Source organism: Erithacus rubecula (genome assembly GCF_903797595.1).
Source record: "Erithacus rubecula genome assembly, chromosome: 8".
Classification (NCBI taxonomy): Eukaryota; Metazoa; Chordata; class Aves; order Passeriformes; family Muscicapidae; genus Erithacus; species Erithacus rubecula.
The window spans coordinates 35,092,166-35,107,303 of record NC_136659.1 but is presented as its reverse complement, the minus strand read 5'-3'; the positions used below and the strand labels follow the sequence as shown (position 1 = coordinate 35,107,303).

The window sequence follows — 15,138 nt, the reverse complement described above, 5'->3', positions numbered from 1 at the left end:
AAATAGGATATGAAGATATTTAAAAAGCAAGGGAAGAGGAAAAAAAAAAAACCCTGTGACAACAGCCCTGCACTGAGATCCTCAGAAGAAAGCTGAAAAAGAGAAGCAAATTCTTTCAGAAGATGGAGGTTATTAAATAGGATAATGAATTGTGCTATTTCCCTGGGTAATTCACCTCCCAGGAAATGCAGCCTCCCTGCCAGCCCCTATTCCATCCACCCCTTTCCTTGCTCCTTCATCTTCCACCCAACTCCTGCTTTGATCCTGAGTGCACAAAGCTCTGTGCTGTTTTTTCCAGTCATTTCTGCTGCTTTAGCAGATTGGATCAGCCCAGCCCAAACCCAAGAGCCACAAAGGCTGAGCCCAGAGTGAGGAGTGACTTCAGCACAAAATGGGGATGTGGGTGAGGATCAGATACAAAGAGGAACTCTCACTCTTCTCCCATCAATTTTTCTTAAATACTCTGCAACTAAAACAGCCTTTTTGGACAAGCAGGTGATTCACAGGTTTGTGAAGCTGGCTGAACTGCTGGAGGAACAACTAAAAATCGTGGATGTTATGGGATTACTTCTAAAATTTTTGCATTACTGAATTTCTGTGACAGAATGGAGGGGGGAGAAGAGTTCAGCTGGACAACAGAAGCTCCCCCAGAACACACTTTGTCAGCATGTAAATAACCCAAATTCATCAAAACCAAATTACAACACACATTTTTTTTACTCTTACACATGAAGAACCTGGAACTCATCATTTACCTCCTCTCTCCCATCTTCACTTTGAATGAAAGAGCTTCCAACACCAATTTTTTCAGAGGAAAAATTCTGGGATTATTCAGATAAATATTTTTGCAAACAAGGTTCTAAGAAATTATTTTTTCTTGATTTGCCATCCATCTGAATACTTGTAAGTCCCTGGAAAAGTCCAGCTGCACACTGGAGCATTAGGATTTTTCAGGAGGGATCCATTCCATTTTCAGTGGAATAAAAAGTGGGATCTGTGCTCTCCTGCCTTCCCTGGAAGCCTCTGACCCAAAGGATGTGATTCAGAACTTTTTCAGCTGAACAGGAAAACAAAACTTTCACCAGAAAATGCTGTTTTTATGGGTGGTTTCTCAGAGAAAGAGTTTGGGGTAGGAATGGAAGCAAAACCATCCTGTGGTTTGAAATCACCTTCTCCCAAATGAATCACCTTTCACAGCTTGGTTTTAGTGCATAGAAACTCATCAAGAGCTCAGTTCTGATCTCTATCATCCCCAATGGGTGAGGTCAGATAAACCTGAATTTGTTGGGGTCTGTCCCAGGATACAAAGTGAAGTTAAATAAAATGTAACCAAACTGTTACAAAATTTCAAAGCTGTTACAGATTTTTTTTTTTGACGGGCTTTGTGTTAAATTTAATAAAATTCAATTATCCCCAGGGACAACTCAGAAAAAAACCCTTTTCCAAAATTTAAAGTCAGAGAGTTAAAATGAAAATATTTAACCAGTGGTCTTTTCTATGCTACTTGTAAAGCAGCTTTATGAATAAATGAAAAATAAATAACCTAATTCTTTATAAAAAGTATGTGACATTTTGCAACTTTCACAGCCTAAATGTTTTTCAACCCTGAAACACAGAAATATTTAAAGAAAACTCTTCCATCATGTAATTGCTGTGAGCTAAAGAGAACTATCTGTACCCTCTACTGACAAACACCAGCAAAAATTTCTAAATTTAACAGTTACTGCAAAGTTTAATTTTGTCTTGTACACTCAACACTGTAACTCAACAACAAAATTAAACCACTTCCCTGTTTATGTGGAAATTCCTAGAAGGAAACAGTTTTTCATGCTAGAAGGCTTGATAAAATGATTGGTCATATTTAAAAATAGCTTTTAAAAACAGATCAAATTTCAACTTATGTGCTGATACTGAAATCCAAATATTCAAAATCCAGCTGAGAGAATGAAGACCACTCCAATCTTTAGGCAACATTTAAGGAATGGAGATTAGTGTTATCTAGGTGAGATAAGAGCTCTCAACCTGAAAAAATAAGGTCAGGCTTCAGTTAGAAATAAAACCCAGCTGTAAATCACAAGCTGCTGGAAGCCACTAAAATCAGCTGAGTGAGCAAGCAAAGGGATCTGGAGGCACAGGCAGCCTGGGATGGGACAGAGCTGCTCCTGCAGGGAACACTCTGAGGATGAGGAGCACCAAGGGTCCCTCAAGGGCAGCAGACAGTGCCAGGGGCAGGGATGGCACTCCAGCAGCCTCCAGGGATGGGCACGTGGAATTTCATGGAATTCCACAAGGACAAAGGTGCTGCCTGAGCCTGGGGACACACCCTGTGCACCAGTACAAGTGGGGACTGCTAGAATGGGTGCCAGCTCTGCTGGGAACAACCTGCAGGTTTGGTGGGCACCACACTCCAAAGTCATTTCAAAGAGGAAATGGCCATTTCTACACAAAACTGTTGTGATGAAGTGACATTTAAAAAGTGACATTAAAACCAGGCAGGCAGCAGATTACAGAAATCAACTGCACAGGGCCTGCCTCCAAACTGCCAATGCTCATCTGAGTAAGAATCACCTTTAAATATGGAACAGATAATCTGAAGGAAGAAAATGATCCATCTCCACTTCAGAGCACAGCTGGCCCAAGGACTGTTGCCTGGCCCTCGGGCCACTGGTGGCAGGCTGAGCACAGAGGCTGCCCTGCTCCCAGAGCAGCTGCTGGGGGCTGTGCTTGGCTGTTCTCTAAGTGGGACAGCTCCCAGTCTCACACGGGCCTGAGCTGAAGGCAGGAAATGATGCCAATGTTTTCACAGCACACTAATGGCACACACTCCACTCTCAGGCAGCAGAGGAGGGAACGCTGAAGTGCTGAAGCTGCAGGAATTCTGGTTCAGCCCTGCCTGTGCTGCCTCCTGGCACTGGCCCTCAGACCGTGCTTTGTGTCATCTCATTAGACACCACTTGGCACCAGCTACAACACTGGGAGCACTGGGAGCTGAGCTGGGTTTGTGTTCCCTCTGCAGCCTCACTGCCCTGGGGATTCCAGAAACAGGCAGAGGAGACCAGCCAGGATCGCCTGGAAAACATTCTTCACATCTACAGTCAAACATACAAAAGGAATTTTAAAACAATCACTGGGTTGCCTTAACAGTTTCCATTATTTTTTCCCAGAAAACAAACAAACAAACAAGAAAGTCCCAAAGCAAACAAACACTAAAATCCCGAACCAAAACAAAAGCTGCACATTTTGCCCTCATAAAAAGTTTGGTATCTTTCAGAAAATAGACAAATCACATCCTAAATGTTTTTGAGTACTGTCTCCCTCCTGCATTTCCAAAAAGAATGGATGTAGTTAGAAAAATTAAATGTTTTATCTTGTATGCATCCCATTTAGAGATAAAAGACACACAAAGAGTTAAAGCTATTTAAAAAGTAACATAATTCTGAGCTATACAGATTCTTAGCATTTTCAAAATAATTATAGACACTTTCTAACAGAACCTTCAGATTAAACTCCTTTAGTCACTTCTCAGGTATCAGCTTTAATGGTGTCAATGTTCAGAATTAAACCAGCAAAACTTAACTCGTTTGCTGCCATCATTAGAGAAAGTGGAAATCTCCCCCAAGTGTGACAACAGCCTCGTTCAGGCAAAAACCAGATCAGACAGCAATGCCTAAATTGTATTGTAATTACAATCCACAATTTTGCTGTAAGTGCAAAATACAATCTTAATTCTCTTAGTTTTAATGAGGCAGATAAATATCTCAAAGTTCAGAAAGCAAAAGAATCTGAGAAATATTCTTTTTGGCCAAGATAGAGCATTCTTCTTCATTATCTATTCACTAACTATAGACAATGTTACCCTCATGTAATTAAAGAGTTATAAAAGCAGAGAAATGCATCTTGGCATTTCTTACATGCCCATCACAGTTAAGAGTACATAGGGGTTTGCTCTTAATTAAATTATCATTTCAATATTTTGTATCAAATTACCACCTAATTACATATCCATATAAATCCTTAAAAAAAAAAAGAAGTTATGCTTTAACAAAGTCAGGAATCTCCAAAGGTGATATTTAAATTAATTGTAGAACTTGTAGCCTTCTTGCCAACTAACAGTCCCCAACATCCCATCAGGGCAAACAGTGCAGTTTAATAGTTCCCAACCAGCCACTGTGGTGAGTAACTCCAGAATAACACCGAAATTAATGACAGTGTTGCACTGCCTGCATCCTGAGTGAAACACATTATCCTGCACCACTTCAACCAGAAACACCAGCAGAACACAAAATTACCGAGCCTTTCACAAGGTGTTTTTAGAGTTTGGAAACACTTAATTTCCCTTCTAAACCCAACAAAACACGGAGCTGGCAACTCCACAAGCCTTGCTGTTGCTGCTGTGAAGCCACCAGGATTTGGGGTGACACAGCCACTGCTCAAACCTCTGCTGGCACCAGGATTTGGGGTGACAGGCACTGCTCAAACCTCTGCTGGCACCAGGATTTGGGGTGACACAGCCACTGCTCAGACCTCTGCTGGCACCAGGATTTGGGGTGACAGGCACTGCTCAAACCTCTGCTGGCACCAGGATTTGGGGTGACACAGCCACTGCTCAGACCTCTGCTGGCACCAGGATTTGGGGTGACACAGCCACTGCTCAAACCTCTGCTGGCACCAGGATTTGGGGTGACAGGCACTGCTCAAACCTCTGCTGGCACCAGGATTTGGGGTGACACAGCCACTGCTCAGACCTCTGCTGGCACCAGGATTTGGGGTGACAGGCACTGCTCAAACCTCTGCTGGCACCAGGATTTGGGGTGACAGGCACTGCTCAGACCTCTGCTGGCACCAGGATTTGGGGTGACAGGCACTGCTCAAACCTCTGCTGGCACCAGGATTTGGGGTGACAGGCACTGCTCAAACCTCTGCTGGCACCAGGATTTGGGGTGACAGGCACTGCTCAGACCTCTGCTGGCACCAGGATTTGGGGTGACACAGCCACTGCTCAAACCTCTGCTGGCACCAGGATTTGGGGTGACACAGCCACTGCTCAAACCTCTGCTGGCACCAGGATTTGGGGTGACACAGCCACTGCTCAAACCTCTGCTGGCACCAGGATTTGGGGTGACAGGCACTGCTCAGACCTCTGCTGGCACCAGGATTTGGGGTGATGCAGCCACTGCTCAGACCTCTGCTGGCACCAGCACAATGCAAGTGTGTCCCTTGCTCACTCTGTCCATGAAGGAATCCCAGCACAGTTCATTAGGAAAACCTCACAAAGTCCAAGAGCACCGAGGTAAAGGCTCCCATCTCACTCATCCTCCTTTGACTGAATGCCTGGAAATGGGATTAATTTATCTGGGAGAGCTGGAACAGGAACTGGGAAAGAGAGGCACATTCTTCCACTGAACTACTTGAGAAAAAGCCCAATTTTCTGCAGCCAGCTGTGGTGAGGTGCTGTCACCACCTCCCAGCCTGAGCTGATGCCATCCCAACACCTCCTCCAGCTGCAGGAACAAGCAGTGCTCCCACAAAAGCTTCCCTCCTTTCCAAGGGTTTTTCTAGTACCATTCACCACATCACCAAAGATTTATGGCTCCAGTTAGTAAGTGATTTTTCTGCTTTTCTTGTTTTCCAGTTACAGCTTGAAGTAGGAAATTCTGAAGAAAACCATAAATGTTGACTTTCCCCCATCAAGAATTAAATTATTGTGAAACCATGATGATAATTATGCAATGGAAAAACCCTTCCCTGCTCTCTTTGCACCAACAACTGAAGGATTTGATGTATCCAATGTACATTTGGGATTCCTGGCCAGAGATATGCAATGTAAACAACATGGCAGTAAATATTCATTTTCTGGGGGATTAAGCCTAAATATGTTCTGCTGTTTGGCACAGTAGTCACAAACTGTTTCTAAGAAAAAAAAAAAAAACCCTCCACCACCACACAGACAGTGCAGGGAGAGAAGACAAGAGATGCCACATAAAGTCACTGGCATCCAATATCACTTCAATCCCATATGGAAATAACAGGAAATAAGATGTGCCCAATTTTAAGCACCAAGGCAACAAAAACACATTAAGATTTCATCACACAAGAACTTGGCTGTAAAATCTGCAATTTTCTTGATCTTTTTACAGAGTTTTCATTTTCAGGAACATCAGAGAGCTAACAGCTCATGGATGCTACCAACCAGCTCAAGAAGGTATTTGCATTAAGCTGCTTTCAGCTAATTAAGTGGTGGAAATGCATCTCTCCTACACCAAAAAAATCTCTTCCACAATCAGATTCCTTGTCAACCTCTCTCTTTTTACAGCCTGGAAAAACTACACGTGGAGAAGGTTGGAAGAAAAGGAATGTTAATGTTTGAGGTGCTGTTATTTTTTCCCCTTCCCTAGAATGAATGGTATTAAAAAAAAAAAAGAAAAAAAAAAAAAAAAAAGATTGTCCTTCAGCAAAGCCTGGTGTGTGAAGGGTAGAGATACAAATAAACTCATGAGAGCAGCATCTCTCTGGAAATGTTTGGAAAGCAGAATTCCACCACAAGGATTCTCACATGTTCTGATGTTGCATTAGCACAATTACAGCTCTTCTCAGAGCCCTGAAGATTTAGGGTTTGTAACTGTTAAATATTAACAGATTAACTTAGAAATAGTTAACAGATTTTTGAGCTGTAATAATTTACAACATCAGCCTCTCCATAACTCAGACTATGTTTGAAAAAATTATTAAATAGGTTAATTTAATGAAACAAGTCCTGCTCTCAACAGCAACATTAGGAGTGCCCAGTGGTAATACATTTAATATAAAAACTTCTGCCCTCTGATAAAATAAAGGGATCTTTACTTTAAAAGCAGTACTAATCCTGAAGTGGTTTATTGCCCTGCAATAAAGTGAATAAAGTGATTAGAGTCCAACCACAGTCATGGACAATTTACAGGGAACACACCAGCAGAAACAATTTCACAAACGTTCCCAAACCTGTGACAGGATTTTCAAGGGTTACTAAGTTAATAATGAAAAGATAAGAAAAAAAAAAAAGACATTATACAAATAAAATCAAAGAAAAAGTCACCCCTCAATTCCTTCAGGACACCCAATCATCCAGCTTCTAAAGTCACAGCATGGAAAGCAGATTTTACAGTTCTTGATAGATTTTTTTTTGGGGGGGGGACAAAGATACAATTAAAAAATAATTTCTCTGATAATAATCGCTGTGAGACAAGTGAATAATAAATTAAAAATCAGAGAATAAAACATCCCCCATGCAGTAAAAATTCAATTACAAAGGTATCTCTGACATGCCAATACCTTCACCTAAATTACTCAAGACCTTCTGAGTGGCTTGGGAATGATGTGGAGGAATAGAGAGAACCAGCAATTTTCTGATACTATTCCTTTTGCTTAAGTGATTTTTAGCTTGATTTTAGCTCCAGTTCTAAAAAACCCAGGTCCTGTTCCCTGTAGGAGACTGCAGAATTACTTTGATGAGGGACCACCCAGGTACCAAAGGCAGAGCAGGTATCTCAGAAGAGATGATGAGTTGGGAAATGAGGAATTTATGAGTAATAAAAAGAACAATGAGATTTTAAACTAAGATTATGGGTGAAGAAAATCCACTACTTCAGCATCTCCCACACTTTCAGCTGCATGGGGTCTATGTTTCAAAAATCCCAGAAAATTATGAAAGTGCCCATTCTCTGTCGCTGAAATGTTGTGAAGTGTAGCTCAGCAATCACACAAACACCAGAACACAAGCACACTTCCCTGGGGGAGGGGAGCACACAGATAATATCTGAAAAGAGCCTTCTTTGATGAACAAGCTGTTTCAGTCACAAGTTAGCTTGTGAAGCTCTCCTACAATCTTGCCTCACCTACAGCAGAGGCACAGGAAGCTTCTTCTGAAGTGTTTTATTGTTACTTCAGGATCTTCTGCTCCTTCTGAAATCAAACATGCACACAGGTTTATCTAAGGAGTATATTAGAGGGCACATGGAGAACCTTGACCCGGGCACTTTGTTTTCTTGTTTAGTTAATATCAATTCATCTCAGCCTCTGGAGTTCCTACAGATGGGTACAAACCTACACCCACTTTTATCCAAGCATCTACAAATATTTTAAAGCCTAATAACAACACAGATGCTCTTTTTCAAATATCTTAGTCAGATGGGGAAATATTTTCACTCTCTTAACAAAGATGATTAAACTCACTGGAAATTCCTGTCCATTCGCAGTACATTTACAGGATTTCATAGAGCAGTTTACAGATAATAAAATAAATCGCTTTGAACCTAAAGAGCACTTCCACACCCACCACGCAGAATAAAACCACAGCATTTTCACCTATTAAAAGAACCCCGGTATTAATTGGCCATGTAAACATCTGCAGAAAATAGCTGTATTTAAAAATAAATGAACAAATACAGCAAACCAAACCCCCAATCGCTGCAACAGCCTGTGAGGGGCTGGAGCTGCACACCAGAGAGAGGCATCTCCACACCTGAACTCCAGGATTTTCTCAACCATTGCCAATATTCTGAAATACAGAACCTGAGCAGACTGATTTTCACACTAAAGATTGGAAAATAAAGTTCTGGTGGTGATGATGATGTTAGAACCAATTCATCAGGTAGGGTTTTACACTGATATAAGTCAGTTAAGAAACACCACTCATAAAAACGCCTGCACTTCAAGCTTAAAATCTTATATAATCTTGTAGTTCTGATCATAAAGCCAACAGTTTAATGTTGAACTTATTTATTTTTAGACTTGCCTGAAATTTTAGAGCGTCTGCAGTCCTGATGTGAGTAGAAAATAGTATAATAATTGTTAAGTACCGGAACACTTAATGTGTAATACTGGCATAACCACCAAAACAATGTCATTAACATGAGAAGCAGCCCGGATTGCAGGCAGTTTCCTGCTCATTTAGCCAAGATTAATTCTTCACAGGCAAGAGAAACATTCTTTTCACCTTACCAAGGACAACCCGGGCGAGAAATGTTAAAGAAAAGACGTTCTTTATTGTTAAGCTGTTCTTCTATTAAGTGTGATAGGTAATGTCAATAAAAACCACTATTCTGTGCTCTAGGCAAAAGGATCTTAGAGGTGGACGGGGAAGAGAGACAGACATGGAGAGCAGATGGCAACAAGACTTTCAGAAACTGTTAGTGAGAGGGGGGAAAAAAGTTTCCCTACAAAACATATTGCTGAATTAAGAGGAACGCTGCCGAGCTGAAAAATCAGACATTAGGAAAAGACGACACACACATCTTTACTGCAAGGCAAAACCTGTCAGAAATCGTGTTTTGTTTCGGAAGAAGAATAAAAATTAAACCTCCTGAAGAAGCTTCTGGCTGCCCTTAAGCCGCTGTGCCGTTTCCCCGGTTAGCACAGGCAGGGTTTTTGGGTTTCTCCCTGGCAGCGCTCGCCATTTCACAGCACATTTAGCGCACACAGCGCGGATCGATAGCACTACAGACACAAGACGAGACTTAGCCATTTACTAACCGCAGCAAAACGGCCTCTTCAGCAAAATCCTCCCGCTCCTAACGCTGGAAATTTCAAAGGCATCCTCACAGGGATCTCATTACTCCCTTCTCCCGGTCACACGGGGAGGTTGAGCACTTGTCTGGGAGCTTTTAGCCCGATAAACAAGCGTAGCTTTGCACATCCTGCAAGGATGCTCAAAACCTGCACAGAGCACTAAAGACACGTTCCAAAAGCGGGCACGGAGTGCCAGGCTGGCTTGGAACTCGTGTTACAGCCTCACACAGCTCGTGAGAGGGGTTTTTTTGTGACACTGATGGAGCTCCGAGCACAAATGGACCAACAGTTGCCCAACCACTGGTTGCTGCCATAATTTTCCTCCTGGAGAAGCGTGGGGAAGTCCTGACACCCCGCTCGCTTCCCAGGACTCAGAGCTGGCGTTCGAACCTCAAATTCTGCTGTTTTAAAGAGAAAATCAGACGATTTATTTTTTTCTGCACTACAAGGCAGCGACGTAGTGAATAGCAAAAGACGAAAGGTTACAAATTATTCTTTAGAAACCGAAAGCCTGGCTTTTCACCCCAATTCTGTTGGTACATCTCTGCACGCACACGCCCCTCGCTATCACCAAAGAACGAGCTCAGCCTCTCAGAGCGGCACCTATTCTAATTTAATGAAGCATTAACGAAGGTCGCTATTCACCAGTGAATAGTGAGGGGGTAAGAGAGATCAAACTGAAGGAAAGAGCATTTCAGCTGGGTAATTCTTATTTAAAACCAGCATCCAGCACCCATAACTGCGCTGCCAAGATACTTATGTGACACTAGGTGGTTATGTCTCCACATTTATTCCGCACAATTGATCTGAAATCCAAGCGCTGTGAGCGTTTGAAGTGCTCACATTATATATATTTTTAAGAATAAACACGAAAGCAGCTCCTGCCTTTACAGTCGCTGCCATTCACAAATATTTGCAACCTAAAAAAAAAAAAAAAAAAAAAAAAAAAAAAAAAATTCTTCTCATTCAAACAGAGCCAGCCCAAGTTTTCAAGTGCTGACCCCAAAGCCCTCCGTTTCAAGTGGCAAATCCAGGAACATTCACTTACCTGATGAACAAGAGATAAGAAAAACAGCGAACGCCAACTTAGTAGCAGCTCCCATTTTCCAATGCTATTAAAACATTTAAGTGACTTTAAGTATCCAGTTTTCTGGGTCCTGCAAGCCGGAAAAATCTCCCTTCTTGCTGAACCTTTATAAAGCAATTTATAGCAACATTTCTGCAGCAAGTAGTGTTCGTAAAACACTAAAAATCAGGTTTGTTTAGACACTGATGACCTCCCCGCGGCTCTTTCTGGAGAGAATCCGGGTTGAGGGAGGGATAAATATATTTGGAACCGTGTTTCAAAACACACGTGTCATTTGGCTTCTGTACAAACGGTGGCAAAATTCAATTCATAAAAGTAATGCTACGAATCCACTTTAAAAAAAAACAAAACAACAAAAAAAAAACCAAAACCAAAATAAGTCAACGATTAAGCTGCTGAGCACGACGAAGTCTCTGAGTCTCCAAGTGTTTTCCACATCAGGCGCCGTGAAGGATCATCCCTCGTGGGTGCGAGGCTCGGGGGGTCGGATCGGGATCAGTCCAAGGCGATGTTTTTGTGCTGCCTCCCCCCTTCACACCCCGTGTAGTGTTTGGGAGAAAAGCAGCTCCATTCCAGTTCCAAAGCTCGGGGCGAAGAGAAGTTTTTGTCAGTTTGTCGATGAAAAACTACCTTAAAAACCAGCCACCAGCTACACGTGGGTTTTCTTTAATAAATGCTGAGGGATTTAGCGTAGCCCAGGAAAGGGAAACAACAGTCTGGGAACAAACAAACCTTCGGGCTCCCCGGGAAGAGGCAAATCTCTAGTCCTTGGGCAGGCAGCGAGAGCAGTGCATCCCCCCCTCTTCGCCGCCCTTCTCCAGCACCAGCACTCCCGAATCCCGGCAAGATTTCCAATTCTTCTAGGAGATTTCCATCCCCTCCCCCCGCAAGAGGCTATATTTGGTATTCAAGCACACAAGAGTGGCTGGGGAGGGGGTACAAAAAAAAAAAATTAAAAAAAAAAATAAAATAAAATGCAGTATCCAGGCGCTGGGGAGGAGGGTGGTATATTCTTTGTGGCAGATCCTTGCTCGTGCTTCCAGGAGAGCTGGGTTTCTTTGGAAGGGAGGCGGCGGCGCTGAGGCTGGATGGAGCCCGGCTCCTCACGGATCCTCACGGACACATCTCCTCCTGGCCGCCCCGCCGCTGCTCACACCGAGACTCCACAAAATCCACCCCTCCGAGCTCAATCCAGTTCTTGCCTTTTCTTTTTTTTTTTTTTTTTTTTTTCTCCTCCTTTTTCTTTTCCTCCTAGGAGCGAGCAGCAGGAGACGGCAGGGGCGGGGAGGCAGAGCCTTCTCCCCGCGCCTCCCACACGGCGGAGCGGGGAGCGATCCCCTCCTCACCCTCTCCCCTAACTCTGACCCCGGCTCAACTCTCCGGTCTCCCGGGCGGCGGAGGCAGCGCGGCTCAGCCCAACTTTGTCCCTCCAGCAGTGCAGCTTAGGAGCTGGCGAGACGAAAAGGCCGAGCCGGGGGATTCTCTCCGGGCGGCGGCGGCCGTGCCTAGAGCCCGCCGAGTGTCGCTGGCAGCGCGGAACAACCCTCGGTGCCCTGCTGCCGCTGCTCCCCCGTGGTAATCTCATATCTACCCATTCACCCGTGTGGCGTGTAGAGAACCGGCCCAAGATGGCGGCGCCCGGGCGATTGTTTTTGTTTCCTCTCCGCCTCCCCCTCCTTCCCCACGGCCGCGGCGGCCGCCCTGGATTGACAGCCGCGCCACCCAATCACCACGCGGAGTTTACCGCTTCGCCCCGCCCATCTCCGCTCGCCCCTCCTATCGGCGGCGGGGCGGAGCGCGCGCCCCCGCGCTGGCCCCGCCCCCCGCGGCCCGCGCGCGCCGCCTCACGGGCGCGCTCCCGCCCGCCCTTCCCGCCCCTCAGGGCGCGGCCCCTCCGGCGCCCTCGCCCCGCTCCGCCCCGGCCCCCCCAGCGGCGCTCATTCACCTTCGCGGGGCTCCTTCGAGGTGTTGGGGGGCCTGTGCTGTGCTCCCGGGCTCGGCTGATGGAGGCAAAGCACTGCCGGCAGCCACGCGGTGGGACCTGCCCGGGAGGGGTCACAGTAACGTGAACACCGTGCTGTGAGGCTGGGGAGGCAAATGTTGGCCTGGTATTCCACCTCATCCCCGGCCCAGCCTGAAAACGTCCCTGAAAATGTCCTACAGGTAGTGCAGCTGAGAGCTACTGTGGTGATCTCTGCTGTGGGCACGGTGCTCAGCAGCCTCGCTGCTGCTACAGCACAGAATCAGAGTCACAGACTGCTTTCGGTTGGATGGAACATGAAAACTCATTTGTTAGGGACACCTTCCACTGCCCCAGGCTGCTCCAAACCCCATCCAGCCTGGCTTGGGATATTTCCATGGATCTGGGGACAGCCACAGCTTCCTTGGACACCTGTGCCAGGGCCTCCCCACCCTCACAGGGAACAATTCCTCCCCAGTTTCCCATATAATTGAATCCTGCCCTCTTTTAAGCTTGAATCCTCTCCCATTGCCCTGTCACTCCATGCTCTCTCTGTGTTTCTGGTGGGCTCCCCTGAGGTGCTGGAAGGCACCTGGAGTGTGTTTATGGCCTCAGCTCCAGGTGAGATGCACCATTAACATCTGCCTGTACCTCTCCAGCATGTCCTGTCCAGGTAATTAATTGGCTTTGCTCCTTACACTTTTTTTTTTTTTTTTTTTTTAATAATGGATGCCATAAAATATATCTCTTGTCTCTCAATAAAAAGGACAACATGGCTCTTAGATCTGGAGATCCTTGTGGGACAGCACCTTAGTGCTGGACTTTAATTTCTGTATTCTAGAAACACCTCTAATTGCACAAGCAACAAGTATCAAGTTCTCTGAGGACTGGTTATGCTGTTAACCAACCCCAGATAGATATTAAGTGATTCCACATTCCTTTGCAAACTGTTTGGTGGGATGGACTAAGGGGTTTTTTTGGGGATGTGAATAGTTGGTGGTACTAGACTGAAAGGAAAATTATCTATATTTCACCTTTGTAAATATACAGGCTTAGTAACATTGCCAAGCTCTAACTCACAGATCAGTAACCAGACCTGGTGACCCACCAGGATCCAAGAAATTGATATATTTCAGTTTTTTTACATTGAAATGTCTGCTTGAGTCCTTAATCAGACATCCTTTGTGTTTCTCTGTCATGTCCCAACACTTCCCAGCATTAAATCCATCCAGTGACCATTTATTTTTTTATGATTTGGAACATCCCAAACACAAAATAAGATGTCAGGGCTTGTGCACATCTAGAAGCATCAAGACATGTGGCAACACCTTTTATGCCATCTTTTATCCAAGTATTTCAGAATGATTTACAAGCATTAATTAATGTTAAGTGTTACAACACTCCTACTTAATCTGTAGTTTTTAATATTCTTCAATAGCAGAATATTTAAACGTGACCTGTTCTGCAGGTTGTGTTTTCACTTGGCTCAGCTTCTTCAGAGCACTGGTCATGTTGCCACATGAGTAGGAAATCATAGCTAAAAATATTGCAGGTGTGTGTGTGAATATATATATATTTATATATGTACTTCCCATTGCAGGGATTTGATTAAATTGTTTGGTTTATTTTTTTGCTGAAAGAATGTAAATTACGGTCCTATGTTTCTATTTTACCAATTGTTTTTTTTTTTATAAAAATAGAAGAAATGTGCCACCTGTATAAGGAAATTTGCATGGATGTCATGTCTCTTACTCAAGGAGCTTATTATCCTCAGGCTGGGGTTGGTTTTTGCTTGCAGGATTCCTCTGGCAGAGCAAATCCTTCTGGCCATCCAGGAAATATTCCAAACACACTCGTTCTCTGGGGTTACTCTTGTCAATCACCTGTTTATCAGCACCATGGGAGTCACAAGTAGAGTCATTCCTGCCTTCCCCTTCCCACTTTTGAGCATGGCCAGGGAATTGGGATGGTGATGGTGATCAGAGAGTTCTCCCTCCCTATATTGGGGATTTGCTCCCATTTAATTACACTACAAAAAAAAAAAAAAGGTGGTTTGGTGTAGATATTGTACAGACCTTAGGAGAAATTGCCAACTGTTTTTATGAGGTACTTGATGCAAAATGCTTCAAGGGCTTTGGGCTAGGCTGTTGTTTTATTGCTAGTAAAAGGATGAGTTTTATCCCAAGCAGACACATTAAATGTCATCACAGTTGCTGTCTCCTCTTTATTTTTAAATGTCTTTCTCATGTGAATTTTGGGGGTGTTTCCCTTTTTCACCTTTTGGCTCCTCATTTTTATTTCCCTTTCACCTTAAACTCCAGATCTTCTTTTTTTTTTTTTTTTTTTTTTTTCCCTCCTTCCAAGATCAATCTGTCTCTGCATTTTTAATGAATCATTTACTGTGACATATGAGCACTGAAGACACAGTGTCAGGGACTTAAGCATCTGTGGAGAGCAGGAGGAGATGAAATGGATGTGATCTTAGCTTCAGTCTTTTGTTCATGTGGGATGGGGCATTGCCTAGAGGCAGCACAAATATAACTTTTCC

General features: G+C 44.1%; 1 protein-coding gene across 1 annotated transcript in view; it reads right to left on the bottom strand.

Moving 5' to 3' along the window:
* The window catches only part of ACVR2A (activin A receptor type 2A), a 47,356-nt gene extending 35,036 nt beyond the window's left edge, over positions 1 to 12,320 (bottom strand). The window contains exon 1 of the mRNA XM_079310863.1: positions 10,592 to 12,320. Within this exon, the coding sequence (XP_079166989.1) occupies positions 10,592 to 10,646 (55 nt within the window). The 5' untranslated portion in view covers positions 10,647 to 12,320. The remainder of the gene's footprint in view (positions 1 to 10,591) is intronic.
* Between the last annotated feature and the right edge of the window lie 2,818 nt (positions 12,321 to 15,138).